This window comes from Aedes aegypti, chromosome 2, assembly GCF_002204515.2.
Source record: "Aedes aegypti strain LVP_AGWG chromosome 2, AaegL5.0 Primary Assembly, whole genome shotgun sequence".
Taxonomy (NCBI): domain Eukaryota; kingdom Metazoa; phylum Arthropoda; class Insecta; order Diptera; family Culicidae; genus Aedes; species Aedes aegypti.
In genome coordinates, this window is record NC_035108.1 from 185240603 (window position 1) to 185262828 (window position 22226).

The following is a 22226-nucleotide window of genomic DNA, read 5'->3' on the forward strand; positions in this document are numbered from 1 at the left end:
GTACCAAGTGCAGATAGTCTTGCCACTGTACCATCAGCGACATCTGTTTCAACAAATCAATCAGAAGATGAGTGCATCCAGAAGGTCAACATCGAACGCTTCAACGAAGGGATAGCTGGAATAAAAGTGACTCCGATTAAATGGACGAAGATGGGTTACGTCAATTATCCCGAGAAAAAATACCGTGAAATCAACGAAGCTGTACGAAGAAACCTCTTCAAATTAGGACCTGAGGATGTGGAAAATACAGACTACGATGAGGTAATTATGAATATGAAGGAAAGGTTCTCGAATCTAGCCACGACAAGGAAAGAAAAATTATTGATTTTGTCGATGCTGCCAAGCTCGTGGTCTATTCAAGACGCCATTGATGAGTTCAAAACCAATAGAAATACAGCAAAAGAGGCAAAACAATTCAAAAATAACTGTCTTGCAACCAAAAATGCTAGGTCGAGTACTTCATTAACAGATGAGACAAAAGAAAAAATAATTCAATATTTTGAAGACGATGAAGTAAGTAGAGCTATGCCTGGCCAAAAAGATTATATATCTGTAAAAAAAGATGGAAAGCGTCAAGCAATCCAAAAGCGATTAATGATGACTACTTTGAAAGAAGCGTATACACGCTTCAAGGAAATTAACGAAAATATTAAGGTAGGTTTTTCCTCATTTGCAAGCCTTCGTCCAAGGCAATGCAAGCTTATATCCAATTCAGGAACACATAATGTTTGTGTGTGCACAACACACGAAAATATTAACCTAATCTTACATAGTATGAAAAGAATCAATTTATCAAAGGATATTAAAATTTTAACTGGTAGTCTTTTGTGTGAAAATACAACATCAAATTGCTATCTACGATCTTGTTCGGATTGTCCAGATTCTTCATCATTGGAAAATACTTTATTCGCTGAGTTTGAAGAAAATTATATTGATCAGTTATCATTTGAGCAATGGGTGACCACGGATAGGTGTGACCTAGAAACTACTGTAAAACCTGTAGATGAGTTTGTGTCATTTTTTTGCTTGAAATTAGAAAGTTTAATTCCTCACGACTTTATTAAAACAGAGCAATCCCGCTTTTTAAAAAATACGAAAAATACATTACAAGATGGTGAATTTTTAGTCATTTGTGATTTTTCTGAAAACTATAGCTTTGTATTGCAAGATGAAGTGCAGTCCCATCACTGGAACGTACAACAAGCTACAATTCATCCATTCGTTATTTATTTCAATGGAAGTACGCAAATTGAACATTTTAGTTTTATTGTAATTTCCGAAGATTTAAGACACGACTCAGTATCTGTGAATTTGTTCATTGCCAAAATGATTAACTTTTTACGCGTTGATAAGGATAAAGAAATCAGAAAGATATATTTCATGTCTGATGGAGCAGCATCGCAGTACAAAAACCGTAAGAATTTTTCGAGCCTATGTTAATTTAAATCAAAGTACGGAATTGATGCAGAATGGCATTTCTTTGCTACGTCACATGGCAAAGGTCCTTGTGATGCTATTGGAGGAACCATAAAGCGCATGGCCACAAGAGCAAGTTTAGCCAAAGAACGTGAGCATCCAATTAAAACTGCAAAAGAACTATTTGATTGGGCGAATCGCAGAAAAGAAGAAGATTTAACAAAATTATCATTTTGTTTTACTACTACTGAAGAGTACGAATTAACGGCATCAGAGCTCAGCGAGCAATATAATAACGCGAAAACGATCCAAGGAACCCAAAAATTTCACTGTTTCATTCCATTGTCAGAAAATAAAATTAAAGCAAAACTATACTCGAACTGTACTGATAATGATGCAAAAGTGTTCGATATTGTAAAAAAATTGAATAACAATAAATAAATAAATAAGTATTAATAAAATGTTTTCATGATCTCATAACGCATACCCAAATCCAAAACTTTTAAAGTTTATATATAACATTTAGAAACTCATCGATCATACTCTAAAAAAAAATATCCTGGTAAAAAAAATTTTTAATTTCGTGTAATCTGTTAATTCATTTTAATTTATACATATATACATATACATATAATATTGAGTAGTGTGTGATTCTTTGACCGTGACGCTTGCTCCTGCGGGGGCGGGTGAAGCGGTCAAGCAGGATTAAACGTGTTAGGCGCGCAGTGCAGTTGGGGGGGAGAAGAGTGGCGTGATTCGCGGGCTTATTTAGTAGTGTGTGATCCTTTGACCGCGACGCTTGCTCCTGCCGGGGCAGGTGATGCGGTCAGAATCGATCATGTTACGCGTGTAGTGTAGTGAAAGTGTGTAGTATTTTGCGGTAAGCACAGTGCTGCGACGGGAGAAACAGCGTTACATCCTGGTAAATTCATTCTTTATTATTATTTACTCACCTATTACGCTATGAAACTAAATACGTGCCAGGGTCGAAAATTTAATTTTCGATTCGGGAAGTGTAAAAACATTTTAGATATCCATTTGATATCTGGGTGTTTTTATGCGGGGCTTACTGTATATGAAAATGACCTCAGAATGTGTGTGTATTTACTGCCATTCTTGAAATGGGTCGTTGGAATTTCAGTAGAGCTATCACCTTTCATCTCCTGGGCTAAAATTGTCTGCAGATATAAAGATATCGAAGGGTATCAATAAATACATGCATACAATTTTCTTCCATAAAAGCACTGCCGGTCAGTGGGAGGTGGATTGTATACACACACACACACACACACACACACACACATACATATACATATAATATTTATACATATACATAATATTTATACATATAATATACATAATACTAATGAATACATGAAAACGACTTGTTTAATTCACGCAAGGCCCTTAACAATAAAATCAGCAACAAACTGCGGTTCCCGTAATAATTTACACCGAAAAAATTTTTTTTTTCTACTAAATGTTAAAATTGTGACATGTTTGAAATGTCATAACTTTTTTGTTTATTGGTTTACCATCACCCAATTTTTATGGTAGATAGCTAATATAATGGACCGTTTTCCCTCAAAAAATTACGTTGGTATTCCGATAGGGTTTTGAGATATTTGAGTTTTTGTGTCAAAAATGATGTTTTTTAAAGCATGTGATAATTTCCGTCAGTAGTCAGAAATTTGGAAAATTCTTTTTAAAAACCCCAAAAAATAAGTTTCGGCCAGCCTGCAACTCAAAATTTCCAGTTATGCGTGAAATCGTTACTCTTCATCTTGGACAATGTGGCAACAAAATCGCCCAGACATTCTGGGAAACTATCTGCGAGGAGCACTGCCTAAACGAGCGCGGCCAGTTTATAGGGAAACACTTTCTGCCACTTCAACGGATCAACGTGTACTTTGAGGAAGCTCCCTGCTGCAATTTAGTACCAAGGGCAATCTTCGCCGATCTGGAGCCGGGTGCGATGGTCGGTTTGAAATGCAGCCGCTTCGAGCAGCTCTTTTCCCCGGAAAGTATGGTCAACGGGATGCTAGGAGCTGGGAACAATTGGGCCCGAGGCTACCACACGGAAGGCGCCGAAATGTTGGACAGGATCATGAATGTGGCCCGAAAAATGGTGGAAGGTTGTGATTGTTCCCAGGGGTTCCAAATGGTGCATTCGATTGGCGGTGGAACCGGATCCGGATTGGGAACATTGATGATGGAGAATCTGAAGGATGAATATGGATGAGTATAATTTTTAATTTCTTTATTTCTATAATTTTACGGTAAGATACTTTAATAACACTATATATGATATATTACTATATATTGGGTATTGGGGAGGGGTAGCCTAAGGGAGTTAATTGAACTGTTGACTGGATGAAAGTGCGTGGGGTCGCCAGCCTTTTATCATGAGAAAACAGCCTTAGTGTTGTCTTCCAAAGGTCTTCAAAGATATTAACTAGCCCTGCTACAACAAACCATCAGGTAGATCATACCATCCCGGTATGATTCTGCAGCCATAGGTAATCCTTGCGCTGATGGTGGCTAAATAATCATCATCATCATCATCATCAAAAATGATGTTTTTTAAAGCAAAAAAAAAAAATTTACTGTGTGTATTTTTCTTGGAATCTCTATTTAGTTGTCTAACTCTGTTTCTTTAGTTGTCTAACAATCGAACGAACCGTTTTTGCTGTGCAGCTTTTTGAATATTTTTGAACCATATTCACATACACCCTTTTGAAAAGTTAGTCGTGACTCAACTTGAAGATTTGATATCGGAAAATGACGATTTAGATGGAACTGGAAAACTGTGCAAAGTTTCAGCCCAATAGAATAAAATGAATTAAAAAATTTACCAAATTTTGGTGCTGTTGCTTGGAATCACTCTAATGTCACGTGAGCACCTTTCAACTGATTGAATATAAAGTATTGAAAAACGCATGGTTTTACTTTTTCCAATGGAAATTAATATTTGGTGCATAGAAAACTGTGGCCCTTTTTCCATGTTTGTCAGGAAAGATCGAAAATACACAACAAAAGAAAACTAGCGATTTTTCCCAAGCCTGCCTTGATTGTTGTTGGCAAGCTGGAGTTATCTTGCAGTTCAAACAAACTTTGTTCTATATTTCGTGTGTAGTATCGGTGCTTCCCTCCCAGGACACAACTGTGTTTGCTACCTGTCGAGATAAATCTAGAGGACGTTCAGCAATAATCTCCGGCAACAAACGACTCTGACGCCGATGAATGAATTATTCTTGGCGGCAGGAATGTTAACTGAATGGAAGAGATAATCTTTTTCTTGTATTTTTGGACCACTCTAATTTGTGTTTACTTTCACACCCTACTTTCTATCATAACATTTGGCACAATACTAACACACATGAGAGAATTAAAGAGTCTAAATTATAAAGAGACGAAATCTGATCATATTCAAAATAAATCAGCTAGCAACTGTGCCAAATCTATTACGCAGCACTGCCAATGTTGAATCCCACGCTAAAAGTGAGTCACAGGTTTTATGTGTTGAATTTTCACAGGTTTGGGTAACGAATGAAAAATTGACTGAATGTGTGGAAAACCAATGTAATGTAGAGCATTCTTTATGCAAAGCATGGAAATTGCAACCGACACTCAAGTATTCAGAAAATATGCTACCAAAGACAAAAAAAAAAGAAAAAAAAAGAAAAGACAAAAAGAAGCAAAATTTTCGTGGGCGGTAACATTTTTGTGTCAGCCGTTTTCAGCTTGTGTGAAAAAGTGTTTGACAAGTCTCCTGCTCGATTGGAATGACATTGACAGTAAACTTGGAATTCCAATTGGAACATTTCGCTTCTTTGCTTATAATTTCTTTAGAGAGAATGAATGGGAAACGCATAGAACTGAAATAAAAGTAGTATATAGTAAACAGTTTATCTTTCCGGACGTCCGGGCGTATTTTTTTAATAACCCGTCTCGAAGTATCACCGCGAGTTTAGTTCCTGAATAAAGGTGTCCATTTTGTATGGAACGCCGGTTTCCGAAATTTTGCTTTGCGGTCCATGGCTGGAACCGGATACAAGTTCTACATTGATGGCTGATCATAAGTACTGTGCAAAAGGATAGAACAAGAAACGGTCAAGGAATGATACCGCTACCAAAAAATCTTGAGCTGTACGCTGCTGAGAAGTAGAGCTGATTTCATAACGCCGGTAACACCTGCCTTACAAATAAAATGGAGCTGTCACTTTCCCGTACGGAAAAATGTGTCGCTCAATAGGGCGATATTCAAAACTGAAAAGGCAATAGATAGCTTTATTTTCATTGGTAGTAAAATCAAAATCCTGAAGCAAAGAAAACACCATGGCAGATGAATTAAACACAAAAATTTATATATTAACGTTACGCATGATTTCTAACTACACTACTTTTTCGATCCAGTTTCCTAATTACTAGTAATTTTCGTTTTTCATTATTTTCCATACGTTTTGACAGCTCTCGACTACCATTCTTCCATGCGCTTGTGTTGGAAGTTTGAGAAATTTGAGAATCCAGCGTAGCGCGATCAGTGAATGGAATACAAACATCAGTATCGCTGCTCGGCGGCCAGTGATAGAAACTGAATGTTCGAAAGGTTGTTGTCTGTACTTTTTGCCGGTGGCGCCAACTGTTAGCGGTTATGAACGAAATAAACAGTCGTTATCCTATTATTCCGCAAGTAAAAGTGACACTTCGCTTATACAGCTGTCAAAATTACTTTGGTAAAAAAGATAAATTTTACTTGAGCGCTTTACGTTTCAGGTGTAAACCACGCATAACCAAGTAGATTTTGAGTTAAAAAAACTATATTGCCGAACAAGAGAACAGAACGGGTACTTGATTCTCGAAAAAGTTACTAGTTACTTACTACACAAAAAAAAATCTTTTGGTTCAGGAAAAAATCCGCACATTTTGAGATTTTATATCAAGCTTCACGAAACAATATCAGAAATTCCGTGCATCGTTTCATTTTGCAACGACATAAAATAAGCATATAGCATACCCTTAATCCGAACGCGTTGTCTATTGCACCACAATTAACAAGGTGCCCTGTCGAAAGCGATCGAGCGGACCACTTAGTGTACCTCTGCTCTAAACAAACACAAATTTTAGGGGGAAAATTCGTCGGAAAACAATGTCAACGATTGTTTAACGACAAATCAAAACGCAAACATTTATGATCCATTCGGCTATGACTCTCGGTTACCTCCGATGCCGGAATGCAACTTGGACTGCAACTTTCAAAACCCCTGGAAGCTGTGGGTCATCCAACCCAGCAGCATCCAATGCAGTAGTGGGTAATTAAATTTTATCTCCAAACAGTGTGAGTCCATTTTTGGGAACTGCACTAAATCCCAATCACTGAACCCATTCCTCCCAATCGAGGCCCCGACTGATTGACAGTGACATTGACATTGACAGACGCTTGTGATTTTACTGCTGCTCAGCAGTGCTCCTGTTGTGATGGAACTGCTCTCACCTTGGTGGCCGTGTGCCGTCTGTCCGTCTGATTTTGGTGCCGTTTTTGAGGTTGTTTGAGATGGAAATGAGCTTGATTACCGGTTCTTCCGGACGTTTGTTTTAGGTAATTTTCATTAAGTGATTGAAGGGACCGCCGCATCACGTCAAACGAGAAGGGACGGGTCGGAATGGTGTCGCGACAGATGCTGCATTTTTGTTGATTGCGTAAAATCACTCTGTTGATTAAAAGAGCCGGATTTATCAATCAACGGACGACAATGGTGGCAATAAATGTTTGAACTCACGTTTTGAAGTCGATTGATTTGATGTTTTAGAGAGCATTTTTAACTGTTTTCAATTTTATATAACATTTCGTATAACAGGATCGGATCAAAGTATTGCATTAATAATTGGGTCTTTCACGAATATTTAGATTTCTGTGATATTTTTGAAATTCCTCCAACCATGATTTCGCTGCGACTTTTTCCCTCGATAAGACTCAACGATCATCACAGTACAATTTATTGCGCACAAATCACACAATTGCGCACATCCATATCTGTTTAACTAAATAGGCTAACTGGCCAACTGTCAAAAAGCTGAAACAACCTATCTTATGATAGACCTTGCTTGTATTCACTTTCATTGCGAATTTGTTTGCAAATTTCGACTGTGATAATAATAAATTTGGGGTGAGTCTAAATGGGTGCAAAATTCTAAATAGTAGAAACCCGCAAATACATAGTTCTTCGAAAGTGTCCGTAAATCGACGTACAGATTCTCTATGGGTTATGTTTGGTGAATAACGTGCGACAAGTTGAAGCTCATTGGCCCAAACATACATGTTGTTAGTCGTGTATTTCACTATGGCACATATAATGTTAACAGTGAACATTAACATATAGGTACATGTAAGAGTAACTTAAATTCAATCGTAATGAGGAATAAACTTTTCGTTTGTAGAGCCAGAGTCACGGTCAAATATCCCGTCCGACTCACTTTCCTGAAACTTCAAATCTGGAGGATTGTAGAGTGGATGGTATCGTCTTAATGGAGATCTCACTGTACTTCCACAAAAATAAACACCCAAGTGCATCTACGATCATGCACCCAACATAAACAAACACTTTGTAGTCAAAACACCACACCACAAAGACGTTGACACTCATGCGCAAACAGCTCCGCTTATCAGCACGCCCTATGCCAGCCAACCGACGACGCCAATTAGCGTCAGGAAAGAGATGCATCTTTCTCGCTAGTCATTTAGCTAGGGGGTACCACCCAAGCTAGGAAAAGCTTAGAAATGATAAGAGCCACGTCGCGTCGTTGGCACCCAATTCACGACCAGGTCACGGAACAACATGGAATCGCGCATTTGGATGTTTATAGAGCTGGTGGTGCTACGGAAAAGTCTACTCCGGGAGAGATAACCTTCGGTAATTCCACCCGCTCTACTTTACCGCCACTGAGTTAGTAGCTTCGTACTCAGTATCCATGATAAAAATAATATTAAAGTACAATAGACTTTATTGTAACAATAAAATATTTTACAACCTAAAAACGAAAGTAAATTTTACAATTCACTTCCAGTATGTTCTATTGTTTTTTAACCATTGAAATGTCATTTTAACAATAAAAAGAGGTCGTTACGTATCTTAATAGTAGAATTGTGAAAAAAATTCTCGCGTTACTTATGATCTCACCCTAAAAGCCATTGGTAACTGAGTGTGTAGCCTGTTGTTACTGAGCAAACGAATGCATTGCCACGTTATTTGACAATGTTACGATGAAGAGAAGATCCTTCTCTATCTCGTAGTGGTGATAGTTATTATCTTTCTCCATTCATTTGCTTAAAATCAATGAGCTACACACTGGGTTACCAATGGCTTTTAGGGCGAGCTCATAAGTTATTCGGGAAATATTCATATTAAATTAAAAAAAAAAAGAATTGATGACCTAGTTGATGATACTTTTATTGGATGGTTTTCAAAGTATTTTTATTTCACAACAATAAAATTTGTTGTTTTTTTACTGTATATCCATAAACTTTCATGTTGCTTTGCTACAAGTTGTGCTAAAAATCTAGCGTTAAATAATGTGAAAACTATTTCTTATGTCCACAGTAACTTAAAATCTGATTATTTTTTAGAAGCTTGAACGTAAAGATTTATCGAAGCCAAACCTCGAATTTTCAAGAGCACAAATCTAGAGGACCAGACAGCCGTTTGTGCTGAAAATACTACTCATTGGTCACTCTCTGATGATGACCAATCGATTAGATTTTCAGCACGAACGGTTGTCAGGTTCTCTAGATTTGTGCTCTTGAAAATTCGAGGTTTGGCTTCGATGCATCTTCACCTTAAAGCTATAGCAATTTATAGTAATTGCGAATATCTACATGGGTTTTCAACTATGTTCCATAAAAGTCCTTCTTGGAATTCAGAAGACCATTAAAGATGAGTGAACCTTGAAGATATACATATTACTTCCCTTATTAAATTGAAGATTGATTGATATAATAAAAACAATTGAGAATTTACAGTTAGAATAATAAATTTTTCAAATTGTTGAAGCATTCAACTTAAAATAATAATGGATTTTATTGTACACCATAAGTTTGATGGTACCTGAATAGATTCAATTAATTTTTGTTTTATCCGGGACGCTTAAGGGGTAGGCGAATTGGTGCAGTTTGGTTTTCGAATTTGTTTGCTCGCGTGAGTAAACCTCCGTGCTGATAGCGACTGCAAGCTTACCACCTTGGCAGGGTGGGAATTTTTCCGAATAAGGATGAGATCGACCGGGTTGGTAATTGGCGGAAGAGGCTGATGGTGGATGAACGGGCATGAACACAGCCCTCTATTGAGAGGCGTTGCGACCTGATAAGCCTTGCTAATTGAATAGTTATGTACGGTTTAGAGATCGTTCATGCGGTTGGTGAGCGATGGGATCAATTATATTTGTTTTATAATTTATTTATTATAAAACTTTTCATTCCAATTATTATACTGATTTCTTAAGGTAAAAGCACCGGTTTTGGCCAGCCTAAGAGAAAATGTCAATAAAAATTAAATGGGAAGTCGTATTTATACTACAAATATGTCAAATGCAAGCTTTCAATCCATATTATCTTCTTCTTCTTTTCTGGCGTTACGTCCCCACTGGGACAGAGCCTGCTTCTCAGCTTAGTGTTCTTATGAGCACTTCCACAGTTATTAACTGAGAGCTTACTATGCCAATGACCATTTTTGCATGTGTATATCGTGTGGCAGGTATGAAGATACTCTATGCCCTGGGAAGTCGAGAAAATTTCCAACCCGAAAAGATCCTCGACCGGTGGGATTCGAACCCACACCCTCAGCTTGGTCTTGCTGAATAGCTGCGCGTTTACCGCTACGACTATCTGGGCCCCAATCCATATTATGCGTGTAAAATATCAAAACTGAGCTAACCATTTTTTCGCTTTGAAAATCCCGTTGGTCAATATAGGCCAACGGAACCAGTTTCGGCCAGAGATTTATTTTCGGTTCCAAAATTGGCCAATCGCATTGATTTGTCATAAGAGTGGCCAAATTAGGAGTGCCCTGGCCAAATTAGGTGTATGGGAGTTAAAATTGTAAGGAAAAAGATTTGTTTTTTATGGTTTGAATCAATTTGGACAAGTAAATGAATGTAGATCTATCAGTGCGCATCGTACCTTCGTGCTGTGCGTACACGAATTCTCTCTGCTCTTGGAAGTTTTCTTAAAAACTACTTGAAGCAATAAAACAGTACTTTTCAGTGCTACAAAAACAGTACTTTTCAGTGCTAAAATTAAAAACGGTACTTTTCAGTGCTACTAAAACAGTACTTTTCAGTACTATTTTTTCTACTATTGATCCCTTTACGATCCTTGTTTGGACCCGTGCCTTCGATTTTTCGTTGGACCCGTTGGCGAAAGCTAGCGGTGGTAATCCTTCTTGGACACCGTCTTGGGAAAAAACCTTTCGAAGGTCACGTCTTCTTTCGTTTATTAATTAAACATGGTATCAACAACAAACAAAAGGAAGGGTGAATCTCTGAATTCACTACTTCCTTCCAAAAAAGTGGGTTTTAAAACTGTCACTACACGTGGCAAGAATGGAAGAAAGGACGCTTCCCCGGAATGCGAACTTTCTTCCAAGGGTGAAATGAATAATTGTATCGAAATGAGCAATCAGTTCGATGCTCTAGACAAATTTTCCGAACACCAAATCGAAGCAGCCTCTAGTCCAGGCTTTTTGATTCAAGTGAGGAAGCAAAGAGTGCCGCCTATCGTGGTCAGTTGTTCCGAATTTGGGGGATTTAGGCAGGAGATCTTGAACTCCATTAGGGGAATCAAGGTTTCCTTCCAAATCGCAAAGAAAGGAGACTGTCGCGTTTTGCCGGAAACTCTTAAAGATCGCGAGCTTCTTCTCAGACATCTTGAAGAGAAGAAGCACAAATTTTTTACTTATGACGACAAAACTGAACGTTTGTTCAAAGTTGTCTTGAAAGGTCTCTCAAGTGACTATAAATCACCTGAAGAGATCAAAAATGGAATAAATGATTTACTTGGATTTTCCCCAGTCCAAGTAATCATTATGAAAAAGAGAACCCAATCTGGCATTGTTCGGAAAGGGCTTTCTCAAGAATTTTATTTAGTTCACTTTAACAAAAAAGAACTTAATAATATTAAAGCTTTAGAAAAAGCAAAACTTTTGTTTGATGTCCGTGTGACATGGGAACATTTCCAGAAACCTGGAGGAAATTACCAGAACCCCACTCAGTGCCGTCGGTGCCAAAAGTGGGGTCATGGTACAAAAAATTGTCGCATGGATGCTAAAGGCATGATTTGCGGAGGTTCTTCTCACGCCAAAGACGTCTGTCCAGTGAAGGAAGATACCACCAAATTCATATGTTGTAATTGCGGGGCTAATCATAAGTCCAATTTTTGGAATTGTCCTTCACGCAAAAAGGTCATTGAGGCTCGTGCCAGGCAGATGAAAGATAATATCCGTTACGATAACGGTCGTTTCCGGAATTTGCCTGGTAGAGTATCGAACAATGCACATTTTTCAGTTAACGATCGCTTGATCATGAATCATACCCATCAGGAAGATCATAATCATGCTCATTCACAAACTAATTTGAATCCGTCGGGTAGCCGTTCGAATTTTTCTATTTCGAATGTATCTACCCACGGTCAATCCTTTGCCGATATCGTAGCAGGAAATTCGAATTCCCCTGTTCGATCCATGGGTACCCATTCTACTTGTTTCAAATCAAATGGAAAAAACCCTACCGCCACAGGTAACTCCGCTTCTTCGTCTACCGGAAATTCCAATGGGAAATCACATGACATGTCTGCCTCTGATTTTAATTTTCTAACTGAACAATTGAATCTAATGATTGATGCAATGTTCAAAGCCACCACTATGACTGAAGCAGTCCAAGTAGGTGTAAAATTTACAAATCAAATTGTTATTGGATTACGTTTTTCTAATGGATCCAAATAATAATTTAAATATTTTAAATTGGAATGCTCGTTCTCTGAATGGTAAAGAGGACGAGCTGTTTAATTTTCTTACGGTTAATAACGTGCATATAGCAGTTATTACCGAAACGTATTTAAAACCTGGATCTAAACTCAAAAGAGATCCTAACTTTTTTGTTTATCGTAATGATCGACTTGATGGGGCATGTGGGGGAGTTGCAATCATCATTCATAGGCGTATCAAACATCAACTATTTTCGGCATTTGAAACTAAAGTTTTTGAAACTTTAGGTGTTTCTGTTGAAACACAGTTTGGTAAATATACTTTCATAGCTGCCTATTTGCCTTTTCAATGCTCTGGACAGCAAGTTAATTTGCTCCAAACTGACTTGCGTAAATTGACTCGCAATAAGTCAAAATTTTTTGTCATTGGTGACTTTAATGCCAAACATCGGTCATGGAATAATTCTCAAAGTAATTCCAACGGCAGAATCTTATTTGATGAGTGCTCTTCAGGATATTTCTCAATTCAATACCCCGATAGCCCCACATGTTTTTCCTCTTCTAGAAATCCATCTACGATTGATTTGGTCTTAACCGACTCTAGTCATCTTTGTAGCCAACTGATTACTCATGCTGATTTTGATTCTGATCATGTCCCTGTTACATTTCAAATATCCCAAGAAGCGATTCTCAATCCTATCAGCTCCACTTTCAATTATTTACGAGCCGACTGGAATATATATAAAACGTATGTTGACTCCAATCTTGATGTTAACATTTCTTTAGAAACTAAACTTGATATTGACAATGCTCTTGAAACTTTAACAAATTCCATTATTGAAGCCCGGAGCATTGCAATTCCAAAATGTGAAGTAAAATTTGAATCCGTGATTATAGACGATGATCTTAAACTCTTGATCCGTCTTAAAAACGTGAGGAGAAGGCAATTTCAACGCACTCGCGATCCTGCTATGAAAATTATATGGCAGGATTTGCAGAAAGAAATCAAGAAACGTTTTGCTCAATTAAGAAACCAAAATTTTGAAAATAAAATTTCTCAATTGGACCCTGGCTCTAAGCCCTTTTGGAAATTATCGAAAATCTTGAAAAAACCTCAGAAGCCAATACCGGCATTGAAAGAGGAAAACAAATTATTACTAACTAATTGCGAAAAAGCTCAAAAACTTGCTATGCAGTTTGAAAGTGCGCACAATTTTAATTTAGGTCTTACTAGTCCAATTGAAAATGAAGTTACTCAGGAGTTCGAAAATATTCTCAATCAAGAGAACGTTTTCGAAAATGCCTGGGAGACTGATTTGGAAGAAGTGAGAACTATTATTAAAAAATTCAAAAACATGAAAGCTCCTGGCGATGATGGAATTTTCTACATCCTCATCAAGAAACTTCCAGAAAGTAGCTTATCATTTTTAGTTGATATATTTAACAAATGTTTTCAATTAGCATATTTTCCTGACAAATGGAAAAATGCTAAGGTTGTTCCAATTTTAAAACCAGACAAAAATCCTGCAGAAGCTTCTAGCTATCGTCCAATCAGTTTGCTTTCCTCCATCAGTAAACTTTTTGAAAAGGTTATTTTGAACAGAATGATGGCCCACATCAACGAAAATTCAATTTTTGCCAATGAACAGTTCGGATTCCGCCATGGACATTCGACCACTCATCAACTTTTACGTGTAACAAATTTGATCCGTTCCAACAAATCTGAAGGCTATTCTACTGGTCTTGCTCTTCTAGACATAGAAAAAGCATTCGACAGTGTTTGGCATGAAGGTTTGATTGTAAAATTAAAAAACTTTAATTTTCCAACATACATTGTTAGAATAATTCAAAGTTATCTGTCAAATCGTACACTTCAGGTTAATTATCAGAACTCCAGATCTGAAAGACTTCCTGTAAGAGCTGGTGTTCCTCAAGGCAGCATTTTGGGACCAATATTATACAATATTTTCACATCTGACTTACCTGAGCTACCTCAGGGATGTCAAAAATCTTTGTTTGCGGATGACACAGGCCTCTCCGCCAAAGGACGAAGCCTGCGTGTCATCTGTAGTCGATTGCAAAAAAGTTTGGATATTTTTTCTTCATACTTACAAAAATGGAAGATTTCTCCTAATGCTTCCAAAACTCAACTAATAATATTCCCACATAAACCAAAAGCTCTTTATTTGAAACCTTCAAGTAGACATGTTGTCACGATGAGAGGGGTTGCAATAAATTGGTCAGATGAAGTTAAGTATCTAGGGCTCATGCTAGATAAGAATTTAACTTTCAAAAATCACATTGAGGGCATTCAAGCCAAATGTAATAAATATGTAAAATGTCTCTATCCCCTTATTAATAGAAAATCAAAACTTTGTCTTAAGAACAAGCTGTTGATATTCAAACAAATTTTCAGGCCAGCCATGTTGTATGCTGTACCAATATGGACTAGCTGTTGTAATACCAGGAAGAAAGCTCTGCAGAGAATTCAAAATAAAATTTTGAAAATGATTCTTAAGCTTCCTCCCTGGTATAGTACCAATGAGTTACATAGAATATCCAATGTTGAAACATTGGAACAAATGTCAAATACAATCATTAATAATTTCAGGCGAAAATCGTTACAATCTTCTATTGCCACGATTAATGCGTTATATGTTTAGGTTAAGTTAGGTTAAGTATATTAAAAACGTTTTTTTTCTCTTATAAGCAGGTGAAATCAACTCACCTGTAAAAAAACTGAACTGCTACGGCAAATGAAATGTAATATGTTGTTAACAAAATGTTAATAAAATCTTAAATTTGTTTTACCAAATTAGGATGATAGTGTTGTCAAATAACACAGAACACCTAGATATAAGAAATGAATGTAATAAAAAAAAAAACAAGGAACATCGGAAATTTAAAAAAAAAAAATGTAGATCTATCATGTGAATGTGATCTATTGAACACAAAAGATTTCATGCTGACTGGCTATGTAAAACGGCGTATAATCCCCTATGTCTACAACTGGCGTATGGCCAAAACCGGTGTTGCTACTCTACTACATTAATTTCTTATATCTATGTGTTCTGTGTTGGAAAACACTATCATCCTAATTTGCTAAAACAAAATTAAGCATTTATTAACATTTTGTTAACAACATATTATTATTGGCGTAGGAACAGCGGGCCAGGGGGGCAGCATCCTCCCCCCAAAAACCATCCAGGCCCCTCAAGAATTTTGGATGATGAAAAATATTTAAAAAATCAATAGCTTATTTTCCAAAAGTTCTCAAAACCAAAAATTCGTATGCTCTTATGAACTCAAATCACAATTAAAGAGAAACCTCAAAGTTTGAGATAAAAACATTTAGGTTTAGAGGTGGCGCAACCGCCTTGAAGGTGAAATTTCAAGAAAATGGCCTTCAGATAAGTCACCATAACTTCGTTATTTTCTTACAATTTTTGAAACTTAACACCATTTTTTTAAATTAAATTAACGAAAACTTTGTAGAATACCAAATTTGTCTACATCAAAATACAAACTCTTGCCCATGTTACTAAAAAACAAAATCTTTGCTTGACCATAATTTCATAAATACTCAACCGTTTTCAAATCTTGCATGCTTTTGAAGCAAATTTTGTTGTCTTCAAACTGGTCATACTACACATCTCACTAAAAAATTGTTTTAATCATTCAACAAAATCTGCACAAAAACATGATTTTTTAACTAAAAATGCCAGTTTTTTTCAATTTTTTTGCCGATTAAAGAATATCTCTAAAACTGAAACTGGGTTTTCTCATTTGTTAAACCTTTGATAAGGAGTTTGCAACAATTTTAAAATAATTTTAAAACACGAATATTTCTGCATTCAAATTTTAAGCGTTGATAGTGACAGCGAGCAACTCTGATCTCAATATTTTTAGTTCAAACTTTGAGGTTTCTCTTTTTATGTGATTTGAGTACATTTGTAGTACAAAAATGTGTACATTTTCTATTTTTCTAGAATCAACTTATCACAGAAGAAGCGACTGGTGAAAATATAATAATATAAAATCGATTTATTCGTTAGATTCACGGAAAATGAAACATGAGCTTGAAAAAAAAAAATAGCAAATTTTATATTCTCAAAAGGACTGCAAAAAGTCAAATTTTTATTGTTGTCAAAAATCGGAACCCAGAATATGCTTCAAAAAAAATCAAAAAGAATAAGGATGATCCAAAACTAAAATAAGATAAATCAAAAACTAAAATTGATAAATTTGCGAATATAAATAAATCATTGTCCAAAACGTGGTAAGATCGATTTTTGATAACGAAAAATGATATTTAGATCGAAAATAAAAATGTGGGTATTAGAGGGTTAAAAAAGTTCTGCCACAATATTTAGGAATAGTTCAATAGTGGTCCACATATTTATAGAAATGGTTGAACAAACTTTCTTATTTGTATAAATTATAGTGTACATGCTTCAACAAAGTTGTAGACCATTTAGTTTCAAATAACTTTGCCAAAAAAGTTTTATTTTCAATCTCTTATATTGACCAATTTGAAGCTTTTTTCTACGGTGACATAGGGTGGTCCAGACAAAACTGGTTTTCTGGCTCTAGTGTTTGCAATCAAATATTTCATCAAAGTAGTCTATGAAAAATTTTCAAAGCATAAAAAATACGTAATAAAGTGAGTGGAGAAACTCGCTATCTCCTTCCGTTTGGGAGTTATTGTTGTTTTTCTCACAAAATCATGCCTACTTCGATTGTGCATATCTGATTGGGGAAAACAGATGTGTTATTCTTGTAACTTTAATAAAATACCTCGAAAAACAAAGGAAAATCACAAAAAGTTTTAAAGCTTTTGAACTACAATATATATCAGCAATCTTTTTGCATATAAATTTGCTCTTTCTTGAGTTTAAAAAATCGCTCACAGACTACTTCGACGAGAAGTTAATATTAGTGAACTGAAGTTGAAAAACTTATTTTTTTGGACCACCCTAGGATAATTGAAGAAAAATGCTCTAGATTGGTCAAATTTCAAGTTACAGAAAAGCTTTCTTTGGCAAAGTTGATCAAAATTTGACGTTCCACGATTTTTCCTTAGAGAGTATACTATTATTTTTGCAAATAAGAAATTTGATTATATTATTTAGGTGATATTGTACAGCACCCTTGGCTTGAATAACACCGAATTAAAGCTTACATTTTTATAAACATTTTATTAGAATTTTGGTTTTGTCTAAAGTTTCATTTTCATGCTCAAAATGCAAAATGATCTTATCTTATCATACGATGAAAATCTTCAAAATAGTTTTATTGCCCTATCTTTTCTATTTTAGATTTTTTGTCAAAGTAGTCTATGAATGACTTTTAAAGCTTAAAAAAGCAAATTTACATGCAAAAATAACTGTTCTACTTTAAAATTTATAAAAGTTTCAGTGATAAAAATCCTATGTTTTCATAAGAGTTTCAAGAATAACACATCTGTATTTTTTTTCTTATTATATGATGATTTTACTTTGTCTTTTGAATGCCGTCAAAAGATATGTTTCTATGTTTGTCCCAATCAGAGATATTCACAATTAATCTAGGCGAATTTTTGTGAGAAAAACAACAATAACTCCCAAACGGATGAAGATAGCGAGTTTCTTCACTCACCAAATTACGCATTTTTCACAGCTTTAAAAACGTGTCATAGACTATTTTGATGAGATATTTGAATTGAAAACGCTAGAGCCAGAAAACCAGTTTGGTTTGGACCACCCTATGTCACCGTAGGAAAATAAATCGAACAATTTAAGAGACACAAAGAAACTTTTTTGGCAAAGTAATTTGAAATTAAATGGTCTACAACTTTGGTGAGGCATGTATGCTATAATGTCTACAAATAAGAAAGCAAGTTACAACATTTCCATGAAAATGTGGACTACTCTAATTTTCAATAACACCAAACAGAGGGCCTAACTAGTACAAACAACATAATGGAAGACCGTTTTCGTCTTATGTTTCATTCTTAAGTTCAAAATGCATCTTTCCGCGTACAACTGCATTCTGGGCCACAGTGCAACTTTGAAGGAATTATTAGAGTATGGATTGAAAAAATATAATCGATTTTTGTATAGAATTTATGAGTGTTCCACAAACATTCAGTATTTTGAACTCAATTTTAGTTGAAATTTCTCGCCGAATCATCCTAAAAGCCTCGGAAACTTTAATTTGTAAGTGTTATTCTCGAAATGTATAAAAAAAATCGGAATATTTAGAAAATTGTATCGAGCGTTCCGTTGAATAATTTATTAAGAAATCATTAAAGAATCTTTTGAGTTATTCCTGAAGTAGTTGAAACAAAAATGGTGGCAAAAATCCCGGGACTAACATTGAAAAAAAAACTAATACCTTAAGCCTTAAGATTAAGATCCTCCGAAGAATCGCTAGTTCTATTTATAGAAAATAAATTTCTAAAATATTTGGGTTTTAGTGAAGGATACTAGTGAGAAATCCCATGAGAAAATATTCAAACAAATTTCTCGGAATTTTTTGAATGTTTTCGCAGTGTTTGAAAGAATAGTTGAACGTATTTGACTAAAATTTTCATAGGAATATTCTTATCGAAATAGTTTTGGACGACCATGAGGGAGCATTATTAAAATGATTTTGAGAAGAATCTAATCACTTGAGGAAACACTTTTTGTGACAAAATGCAGAGAGATCTGTGAAGAGCTGCCAGGAAAAATCGCTGAAACATTTCTTCAATTGAATCATGTATTATTGTATTACAAATTTTGTGAAATATTAGGATTCTATCGATGCCTCTTAGAGAGAATCATTTCACTTTTTTTTTTGGGAAACCCTGGATTATATCAGCAGATAAGATTTAAAACATTTTTTGAAGAAGTTCCGAGAGAAATCTGAAGAGAAACTTTAGGAAGAAGCTCAAAAAGGTGGTTTTAGCGTATTCTGAAGAATTTGTGATAAATCAAAAAAAAAATCGGTAATGGAGGCGATTCCGTTAAGGCTCGTAGAATTTCTAATACTTGTAGTAGACAAGTATATGAGCCTTTAAACGTGCCATAAAGTCTTTTGTTCTTTTGGCTATTACTGTGCGCCGTGTGTTGGTGCTGTCTCGCTCTCTCTCTCTCGCGAGAAACTTGAAAACAGGGCGCACAGTAAAAGTCAAACGTTTTATAGCATGCATAAGCTCATAAATATTCCATGAAAATATACAGAGCAGAACAAAAGGCAAAACCTGACTAGATTGTTGCTGAGCGTGTCCGCCACCAATTTAGAAAACATAATTTGTTATTTAAAATGGAATCGGCAGACGAAAGAAACCGTGTTCTGAGCGATTGAGCGGCTTTATCGAATCTTCTCTGCAGAGAGTGTAACTAGCTGAGCAGAGGAAAAATTCGGGTTGCGATTCGCGCAACTCTGTATATAGAATCTGGACGAGATGAGAGTAGATGGATGTTTCGGGTTGAAAGTAGAGCCGACAGCCGAATGTGAGTGTATTGGTAAATCGCATGACGGGTTGATGCTTCGACTTGACAAACAGAAAGTGAGAAGGAAGGCGTCCAATCCTCGATAAACATTTGAAAAGGGCCCAAGAGGTCTTGAGCCTTTTTTCAGAAACGTTGCTGTTGAGCCATTTTTAGCCCGCCCATGCAAACTAACACCACTATCAGAAAGTTTGGTGTTAGATCTTCCTGATAGTGGTATTGGTGAGCGTGATCGAGTTGAATTGGGCTCAACAGCGTCTTGCAAAGCCAATATTTACCAATGTCGATGTGCCCTTTAAAAATGTTTATCCAGAATTATGCATTTCACTGCGAAATTCTCTCTTTTTCGCTCTTCAACAAAACTAGAAAACAATGGTGCCAGTCAACTTTGACAGGTATTGGCACCGTTGTTTTCGGATTTCTTGAAGGAGAAAAAGATAGCGATTTTCTGATGATGTCACCGTGCAATGGGCAATAGCGCGTAGGAAAGAGATAGGTTGAGATTTCGGAGAAGCAGGAACAAAAATTAACACGACGAAGTTGCTTGCAATTGCCCATTGCACGGTGACATCATTTAAAATTGCTCTCTTTATCTCCTTTGAGACATCCGAAAACAACGGTGCCAGTACCTGTCAATATTGACAGGTACTGGCATCATTGTTTTCAAGTTTTGTTAAAGAGCGAATGAGAGAGAAATGTGACTTCCTTAGGTCGTGGTCGCTGGTATGATGAAAGCGAGTCATTCTGTTGGCTAATGTATCCTCGATAAGACGTATTTCTTGGTCGGCGTCAATTCGTGGCGAATTCATTGCACGTGTCCGCGATCAAGTTTTAGTGCTTTCAGAAAAATCTATTGGAACATTATCTAGCGGTACGACAGTACTATTTCTTGGAGAAATCTAGTGAGTCTAGTGAGTCGAGTAACCGATCATTAGAGAAATGTCAGGTTGATATTTTCAATGAACAATTAGAATTTGATGTAAAAAGTACGTAGTCGGCAAGCTAGTTTATTTTATGAATTTTTTAGGTATTCTCTGGTGGAATCCTTTAAGAGATTTTTCTATCTGATATAAATTACTTGAGATATATTCTGGTGAGATCAGAAAGCCAAGCGATACTCCAGAAACATCTGTTGAATATTAACTACAGGATTAGTTTAAATGATTTTCTGTGGAAATCCTAAGAGGAACTCAGTGAAAACTGGTACCTAAAAGAGTTCTTTGGGCATGATTTTTTGAACAAGCTAACTGAAAAATGAGAATTGTTGTAGATTCTGCCTGGGGAATTCCATGCTTCTTCTCTTCAAGATGTTTGAGAAAAAGTTAGCGATCTTTAAGAGTTTCCGGCAAAACGCGAAAGTCTCCTTTCTTCTTTCGATTTGGAAGGAAGCCTTGATTCCCCTAATAGAGTTTAAGATCTTCTGTATAAATTTTCCAAGTTCGGATCAACTGACCACGATAGGCGGCACTTTTTGTTTTCTCACGTGAATCAAAGAGCCTAGACTAGAGGCTGCTTCGATTTGATGTTCAGAAAATTTTTCTAAAGCATCGAACTGATTGCTCATTTCGATGCAATTAGAGGATGATGCGTATTGGATCATTTATATCCTATTCGGGAACTTGTTGACGCATTTATAAGGTAAAAATCCATGGAAGAACCCCCGCCAAAGCGCTCCGTATTGCACACACTTCGCCAAAAATTATGCGGTGGTAATTCCTGATGAAACAAACAAGATAATGCTCTCGAATGAGTGGGTAATTTATAAAATTTTCTGCCAAGCAGCTTTCACCGCCTCGGTAGACCAGAACAATCGCCAGCTTTCCAGTTCATTTAATTAAAAACGATTTCGACCAACCATATCTTCCATCCCATATATATTTTTTCTCCTTGGCGGTATGAATCTCGTTTGCAACCCAAAATAAGAAGCACTTCCAAAACCGCTCATTTTCTTAACGATGCCCCGAAAACTTGCGGACATTATCACCTCCGGAAAGCCGAGGAGTTGTGGTGGATTCACAAATGGATAAGGTGCACAGAGTCCAAGTCAGGTGAAAGAGCGCCAATCCGTCCATCCTTCGGGGCCGAAGTGAAATGATTGAAACTTAATGAAAAGCAGATCTCGTCGTCGCCGTCGACACGTTTGATGTCCTGTTCTGGTCCTCAAGCGGGATGCGTTAAGGAGTTTTAGGTCAACTGAAGTCGATCTTAGATAAGATTCGATCGTATGCAGAAGGAGTGAGCTTTTCTCATTGCCCGTGTAAGTTATTAATGGCTGCGCAGTTTATTTTTCGGTCAGTGCTGCTCCGGTGGTAGACCCAATGGGCTCAGTCGGTCGCCCGAGTCCTAAGCCTTTGCCGAGGAGG

At 36.5% G+C, this 22226-nt stretch overlaps 1 protein-coding gene across 1 annotated transcript; it reads left to right on the plus strand.

Moving 5' to 3' along the window:
* Nucleotides 1–3087: 3087 nt before the first annotated feature.
* Nucleotides 3088–3723, plus strand: LOC110676253 (tubulin beta-2 chain-like). The gene has a single exon (XM_021843402.1). It carries the CDS (start codon nucleotides 3176–3178, stop codon nucleotides 3656–3658), a length of 483 nt encoding a protein of 160 aa, XP_021699094.1. The 5' UTR covers nucleotides 3088–3175; the 3' UTR covers nucleotides 3659–3723.
* Nucleotides 3724–22226: the final 18503 nt, after the last annotated feature.

Excerpts from the sequence above, each read along its gene's own strand:
- LOC110676253 (XM_021843402.1), top strand. The coding sequence starts at position 3,176 with ATGCGTGAAATCGTTACTCTTCATCTTGGACAATGTGGCAACAAAATC.